Source organism: Thamnophis sirtalis, unplaced genomic scaffold (assembly GCF_051295495.1).
Source record: "Thamnophis sirtalis isolate CommonGarterSnake01/CBP01778 unplaced genomic scaffold, rThaSir2_p1.2 scaffold_6, whole genome shotgun sequence".
Taxonomy (NCBI): Eukaryota; Metazoa; Chordata; class Lepidosauria; order Squamata; family Natricidae; genus Thamnophis; species Thamnophis sirtalis.
The window spans coordinates 35,913,283-35,941,049 of NW_028261386.1; the positions used below are offsets into that span (position 1 = coordinate 35,913,283).

The 27,767-nt window shown below is 36.2% G+C and overlaps 2 protein-coding genes across 4 annotated transcripts in view; both read right to left on the reverse strand.

The window, feature by feature from the left end:
- Positions 1-402: 402 nt before the first annotated feature.
- Positions 403-20,364, reverse strand: APMAP (adipocyte plasma membrane associated protein). The gene is made up of 9 exons (XM_087717579.1): positions 20,109-20,364; positions 15,109-15,225; positions 13,115-13,230; positions 7,278-7,370; positions 6,032-6,148; positions 5,588-5,762; positions 4,548-4,682; positions 3,962-4,154; positions 403-1,464 (listed from the first exon to the last, which is right to left on the reverse strand). Exons 1-9 carry the CDS (start codon positions 20,198-20,200, stop codon positions 1,255-1,257), a joined length of 1,248 nt encoding a protein of 415 aa, XP_087573705.1. The 5' UTR covers positions 20,201-20,364; the 3' UTR covers positions 403-1,254.
- Positions 20,365-22,359: 1,995 nt separating this feature from the next.
- Positions 22,360-27,767, reverse strand: part of ACSS1 (acyl-CoA synthetase short chain family member 1) — a 44,618-nt gene continuing 39,210 nt past the window's right edge. For 2 of the 3 annotated variants that reach the window (XM_087717580.1, XM_087717582.1), the window contains 4 exons: positions 27,377-27,504; positions 25,990-26,053; positions 24,914-25,032; positions 22,360-23,498 (listed from right to left, as the gene is read on the reverse strand). In XM_087717580.1, the coding sequence (XP_087573706.1) occupies positions 23,322-23,498; positions 24,914-25,032; positions 25,990-26,053; positions 27,377-27,504 (488 nt within the window). In that variant the 3' untranslated portion in view covers positions 22,360-23,321. Of the gene's footprint in view, positions 23,499-24,913; positions 25,033-25,989; positions 26,054-26,728; positions 26,988-27,376; positions 27,505-27,767 lie in introns of those variants that run through there. The other variant, XM_087717581.1, reaches the window with a different exon arrangement.

Here is a 27,767-nt window from a genome sequence, read left to right on the forward strand (position 1 = left end):
TTAACTTTATAATGCCAAATCTATTTAATAAAATATGCTTTGGGTAGCCAAGATTAGTTTCTTATGCATCTGAAAAAGAAATTTCAGTCATAATTAACAGACTTTTGATTAAATCTCATATTTAATATTACATTAATAAAGTTTTGACCTACTGATTAGAGGCAGAGAGGCTTCTTTGGAAATTAGTACCATCATATACCAGTGAAATAGTATGAGAATTTAATGCAAGATGGAGAAATGATAGTATTCTACACGTTTACTGGAGTGCAATTTTAAATAACATTCACCACGTCTGCTAGATTAAGAATTATATTCAGCAGCACTAGAGGCAACCCCCCATTTAAAAGCTAAGGATATTAAATGGATTTGTGCAATAGAACAGGTAAAAAAAATGTCACCACATTCATCTGACCAAAGCCCCATCAATTTTTAATATGCATAGTGACAAACATTTAAAAAACAGTAGAGCTTTGATTGCATGTTTATGGCTGCCATCCTGACTTTTTTTTAACACCCCACCCCCAATATTAAAACATTATTCTGCCTGAAAGACTTATGTCAATGATTAGAGGAACAATAAGACAGTTAAACCAGCTTTTCTTAAATTAGTTACATTAGCTTTAGCTTTAGAGACTCCCATACAAGTAATTCCATGTGTTTCCATGCAGAAAATAGCATTGACTAGAAATGGAATTATAGCTGTAGTACTTTCAATTTATTGATATAACTATAAATTGCACTGCTATTATATAGTGCATGCATTAAAACATGCTTATAAAGAGAAACCAAGTTGGAAATAAGTTCACTGTATTAGATCATTTAAGATTAGGAACTTCAGAGCAATGATGTATTTACAGGACCAAATTTTGAATTTTGAAAAGCTGATCACTTACATATAATGGATTTGAATAGCATTTCTAAAATATTAAATGCAACAAATATTGTTTCATGAGGTAATTTGTATTTTATTTACCTTCTGGAAAGGTAATAAAGGTGCTATAGAGAGGGTACAGTGCACCAAAAACGTCTACACAGCCCACCATTTTGAAAGATAATTTAAACAAGGTAATTCACAGGTTTTAAGGTATGGCATGCCTAAGTAAGGACTAATTCTGCACCCTGCTAGTTAAACAGTGTTACAATGTTCATGACTGACTGTGCTTCCATTCTTCTTTTTTGTCCAAAATGTGTCTCATCCTTCTTTGTCGTTCTGGATTAATTCAAGGCGACAGCAGTAATGCTTTCAACTCAGAATTAGATATCCTTAAGGTCCAACTTACAAATAAAAGGGGATCGGAAAGACCCCACATAGAGATGTCCATTATATTCATGTGCTTCGCTTACATATGTTGCCACCATTCCATTTGGATCATGGAAACTTCTTCTGTAAGATCCAGTATTACTTAATTCTACCACAAGGCTGTACTTGGGCACAAATTTTATCACAGTTTCTGCACTGAGCAGCTGAAACACAAACAATCGTTAAAGACAGTTTTCTTTTAATCAACATTACAACATTTGAGATGATTGAATCATTTACTATCAACTGTTACATTATAACATGTTTTAAATACCTGAATATGCATAATGCAAGACAAAGTTAAGCACTCTGGAATATAAGTGATAATAATAGTTACTGTTAATCAATGGACGTGTATTGAAATTAGTAAATTTGATTAGTAAACTTCAATATTAGTTGGATTTCTTTTTCATTAGGTTTAGATTTATGCCATTAAGAGATCCTTTTTTGGATTGCGTGCCAAAAGTGGGGGGAGCACAGGGGGGTCTTGCGCGGGTGTGCCCACACCCATAGTGCTATGTGTGCGATCCCCCCATGTGCATGTACACACGACCAGCGCGCTCTTTCCCTCACTTTTGGCGCGGCTTTTTTTGCCCTCCCCAGACTTTAGAGGCTTTCTAGGCATCTGGGGATGGCAAAAACAGCCTCCCTAAACCCCCCGGAGGCTTCAGGAGCTTCCCTGAAGTCTCCAGAAGGCGAAAAACAGCTGTACAAGCAACCCAGAAGTTTAGGAAGGTTGACTTCCAGTCTGCCAGTAGTGCCGTTCCCGTACTTCCAGTTTGTGAGTTGGATGGTTTTTTGCCCTCCAGAGGCTTCAGGGAGGGTGAAAAACGGCTGAAAAAGAAGGCCAAAATCAGCTGGCCAGCGCGTGCATGCGTGCTGGAGCCAACAGGGAAACGCCAGGTGTGCGCAAACAAATGGCTCCACGTGCCATCATGGCCCTAAGATATTACACGTTAACTACAACTTATATAACTATCACCTGCAATTGTGTAACTTTTTAAAATAATTATGGTAGGAATATGAAAAAAAGCAAATTATAACATCTCACACATCAAATTGACGACTATAATTATGATACACAAAAAGAATGTTTGTTATATCACAACGTTAAGATATTTTTTGCTCCATTTCAGCCTACATGGTTTTTGCAGTAATCCTTCATATAGTTGTTTATGATCAAAATTGAGCTGGAATCTCGATTACCGAGGAATGTGGTTGTTAAATGCGATGTCACATGACTGCCCATGTGGACTTTTGGCTCAACAACTGCAATCCTAGCACTGGTCATTAAGCAATTCTGTGGGTTAAGTGATCACAGTGGTTTTTAAGTGGACAGAAACCCACGTAGGGAGCACAAATGCCTGGGGCCTAGGTAGGAGAGCCCTGGAATGCTTTGCAGCTTCTGAACGCTTTTCAGAAGCTGAAAATCATCCCGGCTGAAATCTAAGCAGGATTTTCAGTCTCTGAGAGACAGACACTTCTGTGTGGCCTGCCCCAGGCCTCCCCCACCCACTTGAGGAACCTCACACTGTTTACCTTATTGTGCTGGCTCTATGCTTGGGTTTGGCTCCCTCTTGTCTCCAGGGGCTGGCTGAAAAAGCAACCTGCCAAATGATGTCATCTTTCTGAATGTAGAAGAGAATGCCTTCCACAGGGTAATGGGAAGCTGTCATCTCTTCTCTGCATGCAGAAGAGAACTCCTTCTGCAGGTGCACGAACAAAGCTCAAATCATCAGGATCCGAGTTCAGTTTCTGAGGATGTCATTTCTCAGTGCAGAAGAGAATGCATTCCGCGGAGTGCAGAAGTCTCATATCATCTCCAGAACAGTGAAGTAGTTCAGCTCCCCTTAGCAGGCAGCTCTTTCAGTCATCCCCCAGAGATGAGATGGAATCCTCTTGGCAAGCAGCTGCAGCAGCAGTTTGCAACCTTCTCTGCTAGCTTCTCTATTGACTTTCTGGGGAAGCATGTAGAGAGGATTGCAAATAGCAATCACATGTGTGTGAGGTGTTTACTTAACAATTGATTGCAAATGCAAACAGCTTGCTAAGTACCCAGATCATGATCATGTAACTGTTTGTGTGTGTGTGTAGGGGGGGAGGGGCAGGGCAGCATGATGTTTTCTAACAGCCAGAAGTTGATATTATATACGCAGAATGTCAGTAAAAGCAACAGAACCACCTACTGAACTACAACTGAAAACATTTATTTGCCAACTTTTTTTTAACTGCCATATTTAAGGATGGCCAAGTAGGGAGCCAAAACAATAATTGCTACTACCAAAAGAAACTGGCAGTACAATTTTCATTTGTTATTCATCCTGAAATTCAGAGTTAAAAATACAAACTCATACAAGCCCCTTTTTGGGTGCGTATTAATCCATATTTTTCAGTAAGTTTGTACTGACTGCAACTTTAACAACTATTACAATGATTGTTGCATTCCTTTTATTTCCTCTCCACTTTTTAATTATTTTAACCTTTTTCTCTTGTTCTGTGTTATTAAACAAATAAAATACTTTTTAAAAAGTTGCAATGGCTAGGACAGGGAAAAGAAATAAATTATTTCCAAAGGGAACCTATTCAAAAGAATTTCATTTAGAGGATGCTGAGCTCAATCTAGTATGTCAATACATAAGATTTGTTACTGTTGTTTCTTACCTTAAATATGATTCTTCTAATCCATGGTTTTTCAGATAAGAAATCCACCATAGAAAATCCAGGATTTGCTCGAATAGCTGACATAGCTACCCAATAACCTCCAGAGCTACTTAAACGGATGTTGTCTGGAAAACCAGGCATGTTTTCGACAAACAGGTCCTCTCCACCTTTCATTAGACCAGATACATAATACCTAAAAACACATAACATTTTACAAATTTGCTATGTGAAACAAAGAATGTATTAATATTTTATGCTAAATTTCTAATCTACTACCCTAATGATCAGAACAGTTGGAACATGTACAAAGAATACAGAATACATTAAAACAACAGCATTACAGAACAAATACAAAGGACAGGATAAAGTTTATAGCTTACTAAAAAATAAAGATCACAAAACCTACATAGCATCGTAGTATCGTTCTTTAGAAATTACAGAACACAGTGACTTAGTAAAAATCCTCCTTGCTTAGCAGGATAATACATAAATAGGAAAAGTCTATCATATAAAGTAAACTAGAATTTAATCAATTCTTAACAAAATAGCTGGATCTATTCCGCACCCTTACAAGTATCTCATCTACCTTCGTATTCTTGCCATAGTTGTTTCAGCCACCAACACAAAGTCTTCAGCAGGAGACAGCTGAACTCCATTTGGAAATCGGAGTCCTTCCATTAAAACTTTGACTTCCTTTGTGACTGTGTCATATTCAAGTAAACTAAAGACAGAACAATTATAGGGCATTACTAATTGTATTACTAATCCCCTCTCAATCTCAATATCTTTGACAACCGTATGTCAAAATATATATGAATTACCCATATGTATAAGAACAGCTATAGCTGAGTCTATTTTAAAAAAAACCAGCCCAGATGGAACAACTGGCCTCTCAGGCTAGGAAATTTCAGAGCTTAGTTATACTACTAAGAAGGCCTTTTAACTTGCCTGAATCAAATATGCCTCACCAATCATTAGTTTTTAAGGCCCACACAGGTTAATATGGAATACAGTGGTCTCGGAGGTAACTTAAAAATTACATTTATCTCCAATGTTTGAATTGTACCAAGAAACAAAGTGGTATTTAGGTTTATAACAGGGCCAGTAGCACCAAAATACCACTAACCCCCTCCACATATCCATCATATTATTCTCTTTGGGCAAGGGACCCCAACCCCAGGTCCATTAACTGGCACCGGTTTGTGGCATGCCAGAAACCAAGCCACACAAACAAGCGAAGCCCCATCCGTTGGATGCAGACAGCACACAAAATCACACCCCCTCCAATCCATGGAAGCATCTCTCTCCACGGAACTGGTCCCTGGGGCCCAAAAAGTTGGGGGCCACTATCCTTGGGGATAAGTAACTATGTATAGAATAGAAAAGAATACCGATTTCCTATGCTAAGGAAGAAAGGATAAGGAAAGATATCTGAATTAAGAATGTCAACAGATGAAGTGTAAATGTTACTTCACTATTTTAAGTAAATATTTTAATAATAACCATCAAATAAGAATATTGGTTTCTAGAAATACCATCCCCCACCCTCCCCAGAAAAATTTTTCTCCACGTGATGCTTGATCATAATTTTGTTATATAATTTACAACTCAGGCTAACATATTTACCGTCCATCATCTGAAGCCTCCATGATTAATAAGGAATAATCTTTTCTCTGCCATTTACTACTAGAATCTGTAAAATAGATTTTCCTTCCATCCCGAGTCATTGTAAGATCGTTCAAAAAGGACATGTTCTTCCCTTCAATAGGAATCTTTGAAGACACAAGTGGCCTGACTGCACCTGGTCACAGAAAAACATTTTTTTTAAAAACACCTCTTTGCTCTTTTGTACTTATGTGTATGTTTTGTAATCATGAGTGTATCACTTCTATTTATGACATTTCTGAATTTATTTAATATTAAAGATTCAAAAAAAATTAGCAGATTCTTAAGCAGAATTCAAAATAGGTGTCACTTGCATATCGTGGCTTAAAGCTTACCATTCAAAGTATAATTAAAACCAGTTAGGGTTTGGCACAATGGGTATGTGGGGAGGAGAGGTAGACTTGCCTGAGATAGGATTTATTTCAAACAGTCCATAATAGGCATCTATAACAAAAAGAGTATTGTTTGGTCCAACACGGATTCCTAGTGGTCTCCCACATGTAGGCTCATCTTCTCTTGTACCTTTTTAGAAAATACAAATAGATATAAAGTATGCAGCTTCTAAACAAAAGTTTCTATTGTACTTCTAAAACAGAATATCAATAATCTTGAATCTGAATAATAAAAAATAGACATTTTGTATATTCAAAAACATCTGTATAGCTTTATATACTTTTTCTTCATATAATTAAATATTGACAAAACCCATATTATTTTGATGTAGTTAAACCAGGCCATCTTGCAAGACTTGAAGGGATGGACAGTACATGACTTTCCAAATACCTTCCACAACCAACTCTTATTACCTCTTTTTCTTGATCAAGTTGATTAAGTCTGAAGGAAACTGAATTCAGTAACACCTAGAGAATTATTCACTGCCCATCTCTGAAAAAATAAATATTCTTTTTTTCTTCTGCTCAATTGTGTCCAATTCTCAAGAGACTGCCTGATCAAGTCCCTGAAGTTTTCTTGGCAAGGATTTTCAGAAGCTGAGTGCAACTGGCCCAAGATTACTCTAACTTGACTTGGTGCCAAAGCACGACTAGACTTCACAGTCTCCTGGTTTTTATCCTGATGCTTTAACCACTACACCAACTGGCTCTTGTAAATAAATATAAATAAATTCCTCTAAACATAAGTCTAGATAGGCTTTTATAGTCAATACATCTGATTTCATTTTGTCCTAAATTCTGATGTGCATTTATAACCTGGTCGTTTTTAAGTAGTTTTTCACTTGCTAAAGAAAGCTAAGCACATAATGATGAATATTGTATCACAGTACCTAAGGAATGTTAACCAGAAATATTATCAAGATTTTATTGCAGAGGACCATTCCTATCGTGTTATCTTTCACATTAAAAAGAGGTTGTTAATCAAATGTCCATAGGTTTTTCACAACCACTGTCATTGGTTGAGCCAGGACCCAACCGGGATAGCCAGTTGGGGGAGGCTGTGCGATGCTGCCCATGCTGAGTTGGACAACTACACAACCAAAAGTACCACTGTAAAATGCACCAACTACATAGGATGAAATAAATTTTCACATATTTAAAAATATTCAGTGGAAAGTATGCAACAAATCTGAAAATGGTTTACTAAACAAGTCAAATCACAATATAAAAGGAATAACAAATAAGTAGTGTTTGTTTACCACAAGGACCATGGCCAAGACGTGCTAAAGTGGAAATTTTCCCATTTTCAATCCTCAGAATTTTTCCATCAGCAGTACCAGTAAACAACACATCTATGAGAGACAAGCAGTGACATGCATGTTATGCATGTTATTTAACACACAAGGCTTATATAAGATTTCAAAACACCCCAAATGCTTTCTATAGAGTGAGGTCACAAAACCTTCAAAAAGCAAAACTAAAGTTTGCCTTCCATATTGGCATGTTTTTACAAAAATAGAATAATATAAGATTATCACTGAAAAGCATTTGCTTCCATTAGCAATAAGCTTTATTATTTATAGACCACCCTGTTTATAGACCTGGGGGGGGGGAGAAGCAACAATTCAAAGTATATTATAATTAAAACAGTAATATAAGTAACAAATAATATATGATGGTCGCCTGAACACCAAAGGTCAAAAACTCGCTGGGAGCTGCTACTAAGAAGGCCTATCACCTGGTCCATATCCCATATACCTTCCCAGAAGAGTGAATCTTCAATAGAACCTCCCTAAATGTTTACAATGAATGGAAAATATAACTTGGTACTGCACTATTAAGAGATTTAGGACCTTAAGCATTATGAATTGTGCTGGAAACCTACCACAATTATTTCAAATCAATGGAAGTCTACACTGAAGGAATTTATTGATGTAGTTCTTCTATTTAATTATTACAGTCATGGCTATTTACAATAACAATTAACTTTAAAAATCCACATTATATAAAATCCACATCATTTTATACCAGCTGCAACTTCTGAGTTGTTACTAAAGACTATGTCATGTAGGCGATAATGAAAGAATGAGTTCACATATCATATAAAGTTCTAATATATGGAACAGCAAGTTTCATATATGGAATAGAAAGCCTCAAATGGTTGTTTGGACCAAATTGTGAGTATCTTTAATTTTATCAGATGATTATACCTTGTCATTATGATGGCTATTACCTATCTTAGATTTCTAAAAATAGCTTTCTTAGCACTACTGAAATTACAAAGAGGACTATTCAGAAATTGCTAGGTTCCCATAAAACACATTAAAAGTGTTGTTATAAAAGACAATATAATACAATTACTTTCTCTTAATTTTATTTTCTCTTATTCAGCCTTATCTAACTTCTTTTAATCTTTTTTCAAATAACCAAGTCATCAATGATGACATGGATGAGCCTAGAGGGTGGCATGATGAAAGTTTCAAACTTCCTCTTCTGAGAATTCTGAATCTGAATTGATTCTGAAATCAAATCCTTCTTTTACAAACCTGTTCTTAGAAATAAACAGATTTCTGAAGCAAAAGTTCTGTGCTTGCTTTCCTGGACTTTTCCAGGAAAATAGATGAAATGAGCATATTCATATTTTATGAGAATCTTACATTTTGTACACTAACAAAAACCAAAAACAATATGTTCTTGAGAATTCAGAATACAATTTGAGATATTATTTTTAATGTTGATAATAAATCTAGAATCTATGTACTTTTCTATATATATCATATTATAATGCTTGATTAATTTAAATCTAAAAGCCAAAGGATTACTAGGTAATTTACCCACCCCCTTTCAGTACCTTTTTCTGGCATAATGTAATCAAAATTCAATTTTAGGGACGTTAAGCTTATTGGGTTATTAGGTTTTTAATTAGCAAAAATCAGAAACTGATACTCAGAAACTGATAGGATCCACAAAGAATTAACGATTACTTTAATTCCCCAAAATATACACTTAACAGCTGCTTCTTTAAAAAAGAAAAAGACTATGGAATAAGGCAAGCTTCAGTAATTATATATACAATATATAAATTAGAACAATTCTGCACAGCAATCTAAACTACTTGGTTGTTCCCAAGGCTGATTTAAAAGATCTGCATCTTGATTGCAATTGTTTAGCAGGTTACTGCTCAATTTGGACTTTGGTCACCAGGGACCTTTGTTCTGCTTCTTGCCCCTCATTCATGCACAGAGGGGACATGTCTATAATTGCCTGCTTTAAAAAAACAAAAACAGTTCCCTCTTAACTAGTCCTTCCCCTTTTTCATGCTTTCCCAAGTTAGCAGGCACTGATGTCTTCACACTTCCTTCCCATATTCTCCCCTTTGACAATAATGCAAATTCTTCCTCCTACCTTTACTGCATAGTCATTACATTGATGCCACAATGATCAAAGCAGAGAGAATAAGCCCCCCCCCCCACTTTCTGTGTTCTACTGTGGCTCTACAAAAACGTTGTGGCAATGAGAAACTAATGGCTCAGCTTCACAGAAACAAAGGAAAATAGCTTCAAATTAACATTTTAGTACAATATACAGAGAATGAAAAACAAAGTACAGTAACCAGCCTGGGGAAAAAACGACCAAAAGGGCACACACACACACCCAAATTGGAAGATAAAAGAATGTGATGCAAGTGTGCTATCAAAACAGGTAAAGAAAACAAGGTGACCAAAACACTTTACTGGATTTCATGAGCTTTTAGGGTCACTGATAAATCAAATGGAAAGAAAAAAAAGTGCTGCTGACCAGATGAGAACCAGTGACCAACCACTGGAAAGGAAGGGGTATATCTGATACTGTGGTCAACTGGATCTCAAGATTTCCCTAGACTGGAATGAAACAAGGTAGACTAATTGTTCACAAGCACTTAAGATAACTTAAGATAGAAAATATTATTTTTGAATCAAATTTCAAAACAAGAGCAAGGAGTGCTTTTGCAATGATTTGAGAATGAATGGAGGATGGCCTATCCTGTACTCCAGAAACAGTGGGTAGCCTGTACAGGCAATGATATAAACAGAAACTGAGAATCTAGTCTCAAGTAAACTTGAATTTAGTCCCTGTTAGAATAAATATGATAACATTTTTTCTATTTGTTCATTACAATTTACAAGCAATACATTCAGGAATTCTTTAGAAGATGTATTTATATTACTCCCTTGTAAAGTTATATAACCTACAGTGCACAAATAAGAAAAGAGGAGATATTTATGATAGAAAATTTAAAATATGTTGAATAATCATTGGATTAAATCTGTACATATATTCCTGCAAAATATTGCATATTTGAAAGCATAATTTACCTATGAAGATATTACAAGTTGGAAAGGGATCCAAGGGTCTGTTTATTTCTCTAATTATTATATAATTACACAATTATTATATTAATAATTATATCTAATCATTACATACAAATGCTCAAAGTAAAATATGGGGGATGTCAATGTTAAATCATACATATTCAGTAATGCTAAACGTTCTGTAATCTATTTAAAGCTTTTTCCAAATACCTCTCACCCAAGCATTCTGCAAGAACGTTTTAAATTATGGGTGAATATTAGTCTCTTGTGAAAGAGCAATTTCAGTTCCTCTTTTGAAAGTAAGTAAGATTTGTCTATGTAAGCCTCTTAACATTCCATGTCATAAGAAAAAGTAACGTGAAAAAAATAAACACTCATTTTATAATCTAATGAATTAATATTATTTTTATAACCCTTTGGAATAAAGAGCTTGAAGGTTCTGTTACAACAAATCAGTGTAAGGTACTTTAAACATGAAATTAGTCTCTTTTGATCAATAGTTTGTTGATATGAGAGAAACTTGTTCCGTGTGTGTGTGTATATATATGTATGTATGATGTATGTATGTATGTATGTATGTATGTATGTATGTATATGTATATGCAGTGACGTGCAGTCAGGGAGGCAGGGCCTCACCACTGTCATCATGAAAAGAAAAAAAAATAGGAAAAAGGCTGAGGTAGTTGCTGCCAGTCACAGTGGATGACTCTGCTTAGTGCTTAACTGTTTAAAAAAGCCTCTAAAAAAAGTGCCCTCTGCAGGAGGAGGCGAGAGAACCACGTGCCTCATTTAGTCTATCTTTATGATCACTTGAGCAGAGTTAAGCAAGGGTTAAAAGGCGAAAAATTCCTTATGTAGATGAGGCACGTGGTTCTTTCGCCTCATGTAGAGGGCACTTTTTTAGAGGCTTTTTTAAAACAGTCAAGCAGAGTCATCCATTGGAGATTCTGGCAGCAGCTAATCCAGCCTTACTTCAGCAGCTCTTACCTTTTTCTTTTTATCTTTTTTACATTTTCATCATGGCAGACAAGAAAAGAGTTGAAATCCTCTGTGAAACAGCTGGAAAAGGTATGTGGGTCAGAGGGAGGGGGGAGGAAGTCAAAATTATTGTAATTTGTAAGTAATTGTAATTTGTATTATTATAAGTAATGTGTGTGTGTGTGTGTGTGTGTGTATTTGTGTGTGTGTGTGTATTTTACCCGCCTCTGCTGGCGCGCAGGCGGGCACTTTATTTTTTAAAGCCCTGCCGCTGCGCCCACCACAGAGCGGGACGCGTCCTGCTCTATGGCCGGCGCCGCACCGGGACTTTAAAGCCATGTCACCGCACCGGGACTTTAAAGCCATGCTGCTGCGCCGGCCACAGAGTGGGACGCATCCCGCTCTATGGCAGGCGCAGCGCCGGGACTTTAAAGACACGCTTAGAACTAGATCACCTTCGGGGAGAAGGTAAATGATTGCAGGCTGCAGCCTTAAGCCCTGTCGCCTGGTATAAATGGCTTCAAGCAGTCTCTGATAAAGAAGCTGCCTTCGCGGAAAGCGGTGGCTGGATTGGGGGCGCAACTGACGCCTCCTTCCAACTGACCGGCCTGAGACGGGGCCCTTTGCGGAAGTGGTAGCCTTTGCAGCGGCTACGAGACGAGGTTCGTGCAGGAGAGTTGATTTTGGGTGCAGAGCCTGGGAGAGCTGGACCCTTCAGGTGGCAGGAACTGAAGCAGGAACCGGCGCTCTTCTGCTGTGGGCAGGATGTACTCCTAGTAGCCTACAGCTCTGGCGCCTGCAAGGTGGAAGTGTTTGCCCTGCGGGGCAGGCAAAAGTCGAAAGAAAGCGCTCCGCCGCTTCTGTCTGACATAGAGGCATCCCACGCCCTGCAGCTGGGTCGGACATAGCTGTGGGGAGCAGGACGCCTCCATTTCGGACATAGCTGCGGGGCAGGCAAAAGCCGCTTTCTTTTTGCCTCACCAGCCGTAAACTTCACCGCACGTCACTGTGTATATGTATATATGTATGTAATTTGTCAAAGCACCTGGTATGCCCAAATATGGGAGGGAGCATACTGCTTTCCTTTTTGCCTTTCAGTTCCACCCTAGGAGCCTTCCAGGCAGGAAACCATTTGTGTGTTGCATTTGTGCTGATAAATAAATAAATGGAGACTAGCATAGATCTATTTCAAGCTGTTTAGCTCTCATCAGCTAGCCATACCCTTACTGGGATTTGGACCTGGGCTGTTTTTATATGTTAGGTAGTTGTATTAGCCACTAAGCCACAAACTCTCCTCCCTTATCAGTTGAGCCAAGGAAATAAGTAAGTATTATGTCAAAGTACTGGTATGCCCAAATATGGGAGGGAGCATACTGCTCTAGTTAATATAAAAATGTAAATACAGAAATATTATTTAATTGCGTTTTCCATATTTGATTGATAGAAACACAGTTCTAGAGGTCATTGTTCTTGATTGTACCTCAGTATCTGGAATCTATGAAGACTGGTAAATCTTTGCATATGAACAATGAAAGGACTTGATTTTGTTTCTGTAATATCACATTTATTCAAAATATCTGTATGATTTTTGCTAATTTGTGTGATACAGTAATATTATATCAGCATAAAACTTTATTGGATACAAATTATCTTACATGTTACTTAGAATTCAGAATTTGTATAGTTTAGAATCCAGACATTACTTCTGGGGAAAAATAAACTTATTAAGCAGATATTAAAAATCTCTATCAAATATATGCGCTTACCACCAATATTTGCAATAGACTCTGGTCCAACAAGCTGGTTTTCAAATAATCTTTCTGCTTGTCGAAGCTTAACATTTTGCTCTAAAGCACCAGTGAGAGGAGGAGGTTCTTTAAAGCTGTCAAGAAGGAAGATTTTCATAAGTATATGGAAGAGATTAATACAAAAATAACAAAATACCAAATAACTTAGATGTATCAAACATTTTTCAAAACAGCGTAGTTCAATTCATCCAAAGTAAGTTATGCAATTATTTTCATATGTGGCAAAAGTTTCCATGAGCCTAAGGATCAAGCCAATTATGTGGGTAACAATTTTAACAACATTAAACATTACAATTAAAAAGGTCAACGTAATGCAAAATAAAAAATTAAGGAGTAAAAAAAAGAATAGAATTGAAAGAAAAATAAAAAAGGAAAAATATAGTAAAGAAAAAAATATGTTCAGTATGTTAAGAAATGACTTCTGCCTTCATCACAAGTATAAACAATTTTAGTAATTTATCAATTTCTGTTAAAATACAACAAATTATTTCTTCTTTCCATATCCCATATCTCATCTATAAACAAATTCTTAAAGCCTCATCTGGTCAGCAAAAGTCCATTAAGAGTTACTAGAAATAGCAACATATCTAGTTTAATCTTTTCCAAATCATTCTTATCATCTAGCTTTTTAAAATCTATATTCAAATCCATTTTTGTGTTAATTGATCTCTTGGTGGTTTTGGTATACCACTGACCATAGTATTCTTAGGAATTGCTTCAGAGGACTGAGGGTGGTGGCATGATATTGTGTTGGCTCACCTCCTTTCTTTGTGGTCAATTCGAACTGTGATGATTGGGGTCTCATCTACAGCCCCTACTGAGTGGGGCCAAATTTGATGAGTTTCAAAGCAGTTGAAGACTGAGATACCATTGTAAAGTCTAATTTAAATTTTCATTTATTACACAGGTATTATATATGTTTTTAACTTTGCAAACTATATCTGTTTCTAGTGTACCTATACAGGTAGTCCTTGACTTATAATAGGTCATTACTGAATATTTGAAGTTACAACAATGAAAAAAGGATCATTTTTCATGATCATTGCAGCATTCCCATGGTTAAGTGATAAAAATTCAAATGTTGGCAACTGATTCATATTTATGACTGTTGCAGTATCCTGGAGTCATGTGATCACCTTTTGCGACCTTCTGACAAGCAAAGTCAATGGGGAAACTTGTTATTAACTTAACAACTGAAGTGACTCACTTAACTACTATGGCAAGAAAAGTCATAAAATGGGGCTCACTTAACACATGTCTCATTTAGCAACAGAATTTTTGGACTCAATTGTGGTTGTAAGTTGAGGACTACCTGTACAGTGCTTCGTACATTGCCTTTTGTTTTTTAGATTTTTCACTTCTCTTTTTTCAGCTCTTTTTTTCTTGGTCTAGAGAAATAGGAAGACTAAGAAAGTTTATTTGGATAAAATTAAACTTTCTTAGTCTTCCTATTTCTCTGGACCAATTCATTCTTTCTTCACATATTTAATTTGTAATTAACTGTTCATTTTTTACAAATGAGCCTTCTATTCTTTCTGCAGGTACAGTTACTGCATACTAATTTTAATACAGAAGTAGTAAAATATTATAACCAAGAAAATTCATGTGCACATAGCACACATTAAGACAATGACTTGAAAGAACATGGTTAAGAAAAATGACGTTTTAAATTAAATATATTGTATCTATTAAATGGTATGTTTTGGGAATCTGAAGGAGCAAGTAAAAGTAGTATAAGGCACATAAGTTCACCTGTTAACTTGGAATATATAAAACAGTTGTTTTTCATTTCTGTACAACTATAAATAATGGCACAACAGTTTTTCTAAATAGTTGACTACAGCACTGTTCTATTCATAAAGCTAAAAAGCCCTAACTAAAAAGTCCTCATAACAACGTCCTCAGTGAAGTCACATGCAAAACTCTAATATTAAACATGCTTATGTACTCACCTAATAAGCTGAGGATCTATTGGACAATCCAGAAAAATGAGCGCTCCAAATAATGGAATAATTAATAACACAGCTAGACTCATGAGAGTTACACGAAACACCCTGTTGCTGTAAGTTCTGTAAAAATAAACCAAACCATAAATTAGAACATGATTATACAAGAGCAGTTAACAATGTAAGAGTCCACTATAATCAGGCCAATAGTTATTCCAGTATTGTAGTTTGTGTCCTCCAGTAGCTGACAAGATCCATTTGAAATGTTCAAAAAGGTGGATAATAAAAAGTTAGTGTTACTCACCAGCAAAGTATTTAAATTATGTTATCTGCAATTCCAAAACCAGGGAACATCCATCAAGACAAGTAGCCATTAACAGTTAAATCTCCCTGTTTTTTAAACCATCTTTCTTAGCACTATCAAATATATTTCAATAAATCTCTTTACCAATTTCAGGACAAGATTACTTTGTTGGGAAGTAAATTTCTACTATGCAAACATGCAGTTGAATTTGCAGCAGTGCATCTTTACTTTTCCAGTTCACCACAAGAATTATCTCTAAATATTCTAGGTGGGAATCTGGGAGATGAAATGTAATCAATTTGGAGAGATTGGGAAATTACATAATTTGTGGTTAGATTTCAAACATCATTAGACACACTGGAAAAGAGCTTAAGAATAAGTGGGAGAAATAGACATTGTATGGATGAAATCAGTTTAAGTCTCACTGTTCTAAACTAAACGTTCCTTCAATAATTTAAAGAAAGATTTTCTTTAAAAGGTATCAGGAATGATTAGTAAAAGGAAAAAAAGAAGTAAACAAAATATCCAAATCCTACTTGATATGTTACCTTCTGTGCCTCTAGATGAGGGGCATCAAACTGGCAGCCCATGGGCCGGATGCATCACGCACAGGGCATGGCCTGTGCGTGATGCACCGGCCATGCCCACCCCAGCTCCACGAAAGGAAAAAAAATGTTGAAAAACATCATATGACAGCAACATGACACGAGTTTGACACCCGTGCTCTAGATACTGTATGGTCACAAAGCTTCCCTCCTTAACAGTAGTAGGCAGTCTTTCTCAAGCAAAACAAATTTATCCAATATATAACTTCTGTTCTAAGGCATGGAGGTACTAAAAGGATACTCTGGATGCTAGTTTGGTATGAGGTATAGTTTTGTTTTTGTAGCTCACAGACAAAAATGTAGGTCTACTCTGCTTAAAGGATAGTAAAATTGCAAGGATTTGAAGTACAATTAAACAGTTTTGTTGAAACACATATAGAATACAAGGTGGACAACCTGAGGTCTCAGAACCACACCAGTCTCTCAAATTCTTTTTTTACAGCTGTTGAAACCACTTTATCAAGACTGCTGAAAACTGAGCTGCCATTTTTAGGTATAAATGTGTGAAAATTTCTTGCAATCCTCAGAAGCATCCTTGCCCAACATAAAAAATGATTTACAAACCCTCTGCTACCATTTTTCCAAATCAATGGGATGAACTTATTTCACAAACAACTCCAGTTATAGAAAGTTCACGGTTTTTAGATTGAGGCATATAAATGGAACAGGCCCCAAATTTGTAATATTCTGTTAATATAAAAGATGAATACAAGCTCTATATTAACAACAGCTTTAGTATTAGCTAAACACTACAGAAAAATTATTTCAGCCCTTCTCTTAAGAAGCATGTCTATATAGGGTTCTTGGTTCTGGGTAGACTATGGAAGATAGCTTTGAGCAAACTACTAGGCTTTAAATAAAAGCTCAGAAAAGCAAACGACTTGAGCTTTGAACGAAACTCTTTTAGCTTTTCTCAATGTTGTGGCTTGATTAAAATAGATATAATATATTGAATCCATTATATATGGCATTTAAATTATTGCTTCCACAATATGGAATCCACAAACAGGATGGAGATTGTCTTCATCAAAACAATCCAAATATAAAATTTCATTCACAAAAAATATGGCTGAAATTCTATGCACGCTGAGTTGTAAATCACTGTCTTATTTCCACATAAATAATGCAAGATTGGCATATAATGTTATAATGTGGTGCCTGCATTTGTACCCAAAAATAAAAGAGAAAGAGGGAGTGAGTTTTTGATGTAACACTCATAATGATTATGCTTTTTGAGGATTATGGGAAACTCATACAGGTAGTCCTCCATTTACAACCACAATTGAGCCCAAAGTTTATGTTGCTAAGCAAGGCAGTTATTAAATGAGACATGTCCCATTTTATTAGTTTTGCCATAATTGTTAAGCAAATCACTACAGTTTTTAAGTAAATCATGTGGTCATTAAGTGAATCTAGCTTCCCTCATTGTCTTTACTTGTCAGAAGCTCCCTAAGGATGTTGCAAGTGGTAATTCCAGGACCCTGATATGTAAACACATGCCAATTGCCAAGCACTCAAAGTTTCATCATGTGACTCTGGGAGAACTGATCATAAGTCACCTCTTTTCAGTGCCATTGTAACTCTGAACAGTCATTAAATGAATGGTTAAAAATTGAGGATTACCTGTATACAGCAACAACCTGGAGAACGCTTCCTTAATTTACTTCTCCTGTCTCAAGTTTACAACATACAAAAGTACTAATTAATAAGCTATTTCTTGCAGATCACCAAAAGGCAATGACAATGCAAAACACAAAATCAACAATTTTGTAAGAGCGTGTTTACTCTTAGAAAAAGAGAATATTCCCTCCTCCTCTTTTCTCATAGTAACTCTTGAAACATGCGTGAATGAATGATAGGTTACCCAACCAGCATGTGTGAAATCAACAATTTTGCAAGAGCGTGTTTGCTCTTAGAAAAAGAGAATATTCCATCCTCCTCTTTTCTCATAGTAACTCTTGAAACATGCGTGAATGAATGATAGGTTACCCAACCAGCATGTGTGAAATCAACAATTTTGCAAGAGCGTGTTTGCTCTTAGAAAAAGAGAATATTCCCTCCTCCTCTTTTCTCATAGTAACTCTTGAAACATGCGTTGGGCTGCAAGTGAATGAATGATAGATTACCCAACCAGCATGTGTGTGTAAAACAGATTAGGATTTACAACCCCCCACTTTCTTAACCCAGCACCTTTACTACTACAACAAAGCAGCTCCTGAAATATCAATATAACTTCTTCCTTATATTATATAATTTTAAGTAGGAAAGCCACACATTTCCTCAAAAATGTACATAGTTATTCAGCTGCAATGCAACTTACACCAGCTGCAATTATATATTGAGAAGTTATATGTTGTAATATTTCCTCTTGCCTGCGAAAGGAACTAACTAAAAGTAATTTAACTTTAACTTTATTATAGCACATATATGCACTAAAATACATAGGATATCACATTCTTCTCTGGAAAACATAAAACCTGCAAACATCTTATACCTCAATTTTAAATACTGAAATAACAGTATTAAATGTTAAGATTCAAGTTGTATATTTTTCAAAAGAAAACATTTGCTAGCTTCAGACAATATTCATACAGTTCTGCAGGAAGTTAATTATATTTAGTCATGTTTTAGATATAAATCTCCAAATCATTTTTTAAATAATCAACTTATGATTAATGCTGTTGCAAAGTAGTTCCAAATATCAACATATTAAACTTCCTGAACTTTTCACTTTCTACTTAGTTAACCACTCTTTCTATAGTATTTCCTTTTCAGAAGAGTTTATTAGATATGATTTCTCAACCCACCTCTAACTCCAGAACCTTTTTAGTCTGGTGATTAAGGCAATAGGCTAGAAAGCAAGAGACCTGCTTTAGCCATGAAAGCTAACTGGGTGACCTAGGGCCAGCCACTCTCCTTCAGCTCACTTTACCAGGTTGTAGTTGTGGGGAAGGTGGGATATAAATAAATGAACACATGAAGATATAATTTCTTAGTAAATGAGAGTTTTTAAGTACCTATTCACCCACAATTACTGTACATCTTAGAAGGAAAAACTATGGCTTTTGTAAGTGCTTTATAATTGCTGTGGTTTTATTGCTTCGATTATAGAATTTTTTCTTTGCACAGCATCAGAGCCTTTTACACTTTTCTAGAGCAGTGTTTCTCAACCTTGGCGACTTTAAGTCCTGTGGACTTCAACTCCCAGAATCCCCCAGCCAGCACTACGTCCACAGGACTTAAAGTCGCCAAGGTTGAGAAACACTGTTCTAGAGGAAAGTGAAGCAAACAGGAAAAATAACAAAACAAATTAAGAAACTCTGGTTATAGGTTAAAATTGCTTAATCTAAGAAAGACACTCTGCCACCTATCAGAAGGATATTCCTTTTCATCAGTTGTACGTGTGGATATATAAAATTGTTGCTATAAAAAAATGACATGTCACATATAACCCTACCTGCATTTTTTTAAAAAAATGTAGATGTTGTTTTAAAATAACTACCGAGCACAATAACAAACAGTGGGCATTTGCTGTATTTTGCAAAGTCAGAGAGAAAGAAGATTATTTTCATTCCCTGAACCATTCCACTCCTCATAAAAAAATAGCCCGGACATTCCCTTCTCCCAGTTGTTAATTCCCACCGATTTCAATCGAGCCCAGTCATTTCAAAAGCCATTTCTAGGAGCTACCACCGTTATTTACCCTGGATCTTCAGACACCACTTACTATTTTTAATGGCATATCTGCCCTTGACTTCAGCGTGGGTTCCCTCCCAAGCATTATCAGCAGCAAAGGCCGTGGAATATTTATTATTCCTAAACACCAAGAGGCCTAAATCCCTGAGTATGTAGCGCTTATTTCCCCGCACCTCCACCCGGCGGCACCGAGCTCTCCACGCCGGTCCAGCTTGACCCTCCCACTGGTTCAGGAAGCCGACGTCCACCTCCCCATATTGTCGTCGGTGAGCAAGGCAGGGGGAAGAGACGAGGACGCCCTCCAAATCTTCGCCCTTTCCGAAAGCCGCGGGGCCTCCTATCCTCCCCGGGGAAGAGGGAACGCCGAGAAGTCAGGAGAAAAGCAAAGACCTCACCCGCACCTGCTATCCTTGCCTTCCTGCGCCGCGTTCTCCTCGGTAAGCACTTGCGGTCGAGGGGGCCGCCGCTGCCGCAGGCCGTCAGCCTCATTCATGTTGCGATGAGTGGCTCGCCGAGATACAGAGATCAACCGTGGTGGTCCAACCTCGCCGCCGAGACTCGCTGGAGAAAGCCGAGGACCAGCCTCACTTGCCGGCCCACACCACGAAGCCTCGCCTCTAGCTCCAGCCTGCTTCAACGGTTGCCACACAGAAGCCACACCCCCACCCCGACTTGCATCCGAAGGCCGCCATGACGCCCCACCCCCTCGGCTGAGCTTGCCCAATAACTGTGGCGCCTGGGTCCCGCCCCTGACTTCAGAAACACCCAACCACCGTTTCGTCCCCGAGTGGCAGCTCTGCGCTATCCGCCGAGACTGTTCAAGGGGGGCTGCGCAGGTCCGGGCCTGCTTCAGTGGCGGCCCCAACGTCTCGCATATCCATTCCCCCTAACAACCCACTAACAGCCTCCATAGAGCCAAGCCCCGTCGCTCTTTTGGCGGTGACTCACTGCTGCCTGTACTAAACCTCCCCGTTTTCCCCTCTTTGATTGCCTAACACTCTCTTGACCCCTTCAGGCAGACGCCTCCATCCTTAACCGCTTCAGTTCAACGAATTAGCTAAGCCCACGCCCCACTTCATTGGCCACTTGGAGCGAGAGTTGCTCCCTCTAGGGGGCGGGGTCAATAGAACATCCACTTACGTTTCCACGTGAAAGGAACGTGGGCAATGCTCGTTTCGAAAGTCTGGTTGCATTTGGAGAGAATCTTGGGGGATGCGGACCATGAGGGGGGAATGTTCTATCCAGGAAGAAGGGATATTAGCATGGATTTGAAAGAGAAAGTATCTCTAGGAAAGACAATACACATTTTATACATTTTATAAGACAATATGTATTTTATGTTTGTTTATTGAGTTTGAAGTGCAATGGAATGTAGAGTAATCTTGCTGTGATTTGTATGATTTTGAAAGAGAATAGTTAGGACATTGTATTGAAAAGACAATTAGAGACATATAAATTAGGGGACTCTTAATAGGTGCAACATAATTGCATTTCTTTTTTTAAATAATTTTTATTAAATGTTTTAATCTTTAAAAACAATAGGAAAGACACAGCAAAGAAAAAAACAATAAGACAAAACAAAACACAGAACATACATACCAATGTACAATAATTTTACAGCTTTCTATATCGGCTTTCCTTCTTAGCTTTTATAATTCTCCCTTCTGCATTCCCTTTCTCTCACTATAACTTATAGCATTTCTAAATGCTAAAGATGAAGCCAAAGCTACTAATATTGGGTAAGATAAAAATGTCAATTTCCATCACTTACAATGTAAAACGTTGGTTCTTATTGAGGATCAATCATTTGCCATAAGATCCAGTAAGAGAAGTATGCCCAAGTAATTTTGTCACTGTGTTTGTGTGTGCCTTTGAGTCAGAGTCAATTCCTGTAGATTGCCTAAACTAGTCCCTGCAGTTCTCTTGGCAAGGTTTTTCAGAAATGGATTGCTCTTGCCTGCTTCCTACCACTAAAAGAGTCAGTTGGGCCAAGGTCACCCAACTGACTTCGTGCCTAAAATGGGACTAGAATTCAGAGCCTTCTAGTTTCTAGTCTAGTGCCTTTAACCACTAGCTTGCCATTTTTATCCTTGGGAAAGTGCAGTAATGGCCTCAGGTGGTAAATATTGGGGAACGGCATTTCTGAAGTGTGTTCTAAGTTGGATAGGAAGTTTAAAGAAGCCGTATTGGTAGTTTACTTCTTGTCTTAATGACTGGAAAATAGAAACCATGTGTTATTTTTGCAAATATTGTTTTATTGCTAACCCTCTGTTACACTCCTGTGAAATGGCTGGCTGTATACATTGTTTAAATAAATAAAATTAACTTATGTTTAGTTTTGGAATGGGAACATTGCCCTTCCCAACAATTAGAAAGTTCATAGTGATGAGTTTCTGGGCTAATAGGCCATATCTAATTATCTGGTATCCTATCATTTTAACCAGCAATCATGGCAAGCAATTGTTTTTATTTACTGGTTTGAAAATCAGAACAAATCTATTGTTGAAAAATATCGTTGTCACTAGTATCAAAATAAATCATCCAATCTCAGCTTTCCAGAAACCAATCTAATAGTAACTTAGTATCTTTCTTCTACTAGATCTTCCTTTTTCTTCAATTCCATCACATAATTCAACATGAAAGTAGTTGATATTGGTTTGGTGTCGGAATTTAGAGGCCTTAATCAGATATTTTGTACTGAATTCAGAAAACTGTTTCTTCTTTATTGTATGTACAGTACATGCTCAGGTTCATGCATCAGCAATATCTAGATGTATAAAAGAGAGCCAATCTGATGTTAAGGTGCTGGTCTGGAAAGCAGGAGGTTGTGAACCAGTCTTGGGCAGGAAAGACTAGCTAGGTGACTTTGGACCACTCACTCTCAGCCCAAATCACACACAACGTTGTTTTTGGTGTGGGGAAAATAGGCAGACAAAGGAGTGGTATGTTTACTGCCTTGAGTAATATATGAAAAAAACCAATTAAAATCTAAAAAATATACATGTTTAATAAAGAATCCTATATGCCTGTTCATAATTATATGCCAGTGCAACATTATAACAATTCAATTTGTCCAACTGCAGTAAAACAGATAACTTCCCATGTTATACATAAGTATAAGTATTGATAAACAGTTTTGAGTTTATTTTGGCTTTCAATTATGTAAATTGAAATTCCTATAGTATAAAAAAAAGTCATTGTGTGCGATTTTTAAAAGAAATTCACATAATTTAAAAGTATGGAGAGTTTCAGTTCATCTGATAAGATAAAATTAAGAAAGGAGTACAGTAAGACTGATTTTAAAAATGTTTTATATATTGGTGGCAAAAATATTAGGGCTAAATATAAACGTACTCCTTAAGTTTCTACACTTTGCTTAACAAAGGCATAACATATCTTAAACAGCAGTTTGAAAATTATTTTTCCATGCTTTCAAAGAAAAGAAAATATAAACTTAATGTAGCAAGAGGTAAACTTTTACAATACGCATTCTTTTCAGGAAAAAAATTGGATTTTACATGAATAAGTATAGCTCTTTATTGTATCAAGGATACAAAAGGATGCTTTTGTTCCTTCAGCTTCTTAACGAACTCATCTTCACAATAGTTCATTCATCATAGAGTAGGATGCTTAAGTTTATATTTCTTATATGTTTCAAGTATTTCCTCTATGACACTGGAATCTTCTAGTGTTGTGATATCTCCCATATCACTAATATTATCAGTCACTATTCTCCGTAACAATCGTCTCATAATTTTTCCTGATCGAGTTTTGGGAAGACGTTTCACTACCTGTTTGAGAAATAAAAAAAAACATTATAAGTAGTATTACTTTAAATAAAGATAACTAAATATCTAAATAGCTACTTCCTTGAGTTTTTCTTCTATGCATTCACTTATATGAATAAATGTGTCTACACAGAATATTGTGGAACCTTTCAAAGTTATCAAGGTAAACAATCCCTACCCCAACTGTTCATTCCTCTGTTAAGCCATTCTAAGAGCTTCACATTAGCCTTGAAAAAAAGCAATAATCATTGACAGACTTAGGTGAAGGCAGGATGGATGAGTGAATTTACAGATGATCAACTGAAGAACTGTTTTCCAAGCTAAGGAAAAGTCACTGCTATTACAGGATTGTAAAACAACTGAGGTGGACATCCATGGGGAATAGGGATATCAAAAACATGATGGCAATTGCAACCTCATTATTAACGCTACTGTCTTTGCAGTCCCCACCCTCAACCTAGATCGCTGATAGTAAGGCATCTGTGCAATAAAAGCCATAATCTCTACTGAAAAAACAAAGTTTTTTCATTCGCATATCATCCTTATATGTGGTACACTTTTTTAAAGGTAAATTGTTTTATAGTTTAAAACACTCATGGTTCAGATACAAAAATGTTCAAAGGAAGAACATTTAAATGCTTTACTCTGCAGTTTAGAATAAAGATCACATATTAACTAAAATCTATATTGGAATAGAGATTCTGCAGTTATTCTCTCAGCATAGGCCTCCCCCAAGCTATAAAATTAACTACAACTATAGAATTCTATGCTATCCCTCTTTCTTGTGTTGCTATTATTTTAATAATATACACAAAGGCACTTCATCAGTATTTCCATGTTCCATATTTAAATATACCCAGAAGGGAGGGGAGGCTATCTATTACCCCTTCTCAAAATTGATAATAGCAGATTTACATTACAGCAAGCCATGGCTTTACAAAATTTTTTTAAAAAGACTTTCAACCTGAACTGGCAATTTTTATATAAAACAATCATTGTTTAATATTAAATATTTTATGACATTTATTTCCCATCCATCTCATTATCCAAAGTGACTTTGGTGGCATACAATGGCATGAAAACATTAAAAATAATAAAAAAAACTATTAAATAAACTATTAAATACCATGGATGGTATGGAGGTGGGCTTTTGTCTTTCACTCAATCAATCAACCCACTTCCAGCATAGCAGATCCCTAATGAGGCCCCAGAAGGGAGGGAAGCTAAGCCAACTGACAGTCAGGTTTTAAGGCCCTTCTGGAAGACAGAACAGCGAGGAGGCAGATCTCACTTCACAGCAGAAAAGGCTCTTCTGGATCCCACTAGCTGAAATTCCTTGGCCATATCACATAAACAATGCAGAGATTCTTTTCAGATATATGTCCTTATAAAAACATATACAATATTTAAATACTTACCATAATATGTTCAGGAACAGCATATTTTGCTATCTTGGTGGCAACTATTGTCTTCGCCTCTTTGATAATTTTCTCTTTATCTGCCATGTCATCTTTTAACACTATGAAAGCTAATGCAACTGAAAAAAAAGGAATACATTTATTATTAGATACTTTTTACTCCACCTTTATTACTTTATAAAGCCATTTGGCTTGCACGCCTAAGGCAGGACTAGAACTCACAGTCTCCTAGTTTCTAGGTTGACATTTTAACTACTAAACTGGCTTTCATTAGCTTTCTAAACTCACATTTACTAGTTAATGTCTGTTAATGTATATACAGTAACTAGAGATAACTTTATCATTATATAACCAAAGAACAAATATTTTTCACATTGCACTAAGAATAGATAAGGTCTGAGAGCTTTTGGGCCAACAACCTTTTTACAGTGCTTGAAAAGTAATGTTACTATAGGTTCGATGTTACTACTTATTCTACTTCATCAAAGGGAGTTGGAAGTCAATGCCTTTTCTTACTTTTTCCCTTCTCTATACTTTTCCCTTTTCACTCCCCTATTTTTTTCCTATTTGCTTTTATATTTTTGTATTTTATATTATAAACTAATAAAAAGGATTGACATGGGGAGAAAATAAAGAAAAAAATAAAAATAAAAGTAATGCTACCATAGTACTAAAATTATTTTGATCACTGTAGCTTTTTCAACATTTTGAACTTAAATTACATTCCTTCGCTAAATAGTTTTCATGCATGTAATACAGAGGTGGGTTTCTACCGGTTTGCCCCGGATCAGACGAACCAGTAGTGGCGGTGGAAGGCTCCACCCACCTGCCCAGACGCTTCACATTGCGCACAAACCAATAGTAAAATAAACTGAAACCCACCACTGATGTAATACATTATAATACTGTTGTGTATATGCTTTGACAAAAGTAATTATTCAAGTATCAGTTTCTGCCTAACATCCCTGTTCATTTTCTCCTCTTCAATTGTATCAGCAAAATGTCCTGACAGCAACAAAGCAATTATTAAATATACAGTTAAAAGTTACTTATTTTAAAACCTTTCAGTCACTTACCTTCCCCTTTGATATCATGGGGATAGCTAATCACAGCTGTTTCTGGAATTGCAGGATGTTCATCCTTTTGAAAAAGATGATTTGGAAAGAAATAGTAAACTGATAAATATAGTAATGGTTATGCAAAAAATACTTAACATGCAAATATTAATGAAACCTGAAAATTTTCTTCTAGGTATTATGGATAAACTGATAGGAAAAAAAAGGGATTTTATATTTGTATGTAGTGGCTGCTGCAAAGATTGTCAAATAAGTTATATGCCAAATACTGAGACTTGGAGAATAGATCCTTAAATTGCCAGATCTGGCAAAGATAGTGAAATTAATTGTGTTAATTAGAGACAACTATTTGGACAAGTTTTTAAAAGATTGGAGACCATTTATGGAGTTTCTGTATGTTAAATACAACAAGGGACTGTTACTAGAGGACTTTGAAGTTTAGTGTAACTTTTGGGTTTCTAGTTAATAGCTTTTTAATAGTGAACAGAGACTGGGATCAATTTGATTGACAGACAACATAATTTTATATTTGGATATTTGTTAAGAGACTGTGATTTAAAATAGTAAATTAGGAAATATAAATGGGAAAATTTACAACCATTGTAAAAGGGGGAATCTATTAGACTTGTTTCAATTATATTAATCAACATTCAGTTAGGTTGGATGATGTATGTTTAGCGTTACTTGTATAACTGTTATATATACTTTTTTCCTTTTTTATCCAGTGTTGTTATTATTTTTTCTATCTTGTTGGTAGTTTTTGTTATTCTTTGTTCTTGTTTTTTATTTCCATTTTGTATTTTATCCTATCTTTTGAAATCAATTTAAATTTAAAAAAAATAGTAAACAAAACTAGGCATTGTTCCTGGCATAACATCAAAACTTTTGAAAAATATATATGAACTGAGCCAGATTCATATATATGCATGGAATCATATATACATGTAATATACTCACAAATAAGATAATAAATCTGTGATCATAGACCTATGATGTCACTATAAGTGAAATTCACATATCAGAAACTGCTGTAGAAATATGTCCTGCCATGCAGTCTGTCGCAGTTTTGATAGGTACAGGCGTACCATACAATTTGTTTTGAAAACTAGCCTTTCATCTTGCATAACCTAAAGAAACCTGACTAAGTTGGTGAACCATTTCCACTGTATATGCTCTATTTGAGTTAATATCAGATAAAGAGGCCATCTGTGGTGACTAATCCATAATGGTTTAAATATGCAAAAGGTCTGTTAATGCTACAATCAAATCTAAATTAACTATGGGAGCCAGCCATTCAAATCTTCTCATTGTTCTAAATATCTATGTTTCAATTAGTTTACAAGAATAAATTATTGGAGCCTACACTTTACTTTAACCCAATAATTACCATGGCATCTTCAATTTCTGCAGTTCCAAGCCTGTGTCCACTGATGTTTAGGACATCATCCATTCGCCCTGTTAGCTGATAATAGCCTTCCTTAGTTCTATAAGCAGCATCGCCTGTGAAATAATACCCTGTGGCAATAACAGATTTAGCATCAGTAAATATAGATGTTCACTTTTTATGAAGAGAAAAATACACTCAATAGACATAATTCATTATCTTGGTGGGAAAGTAATGTACTCATCATTATTCAATATGCAATTATAACAAGAGAACCTAGCACACTACATTTATAATACACATCTATTAATCTGGCAAAGCATGAAACAAACAATTAACAAGATATGCATTATATAAAAATGTGTGTAATGAATCAGGAATTCTGTGAGTGGAA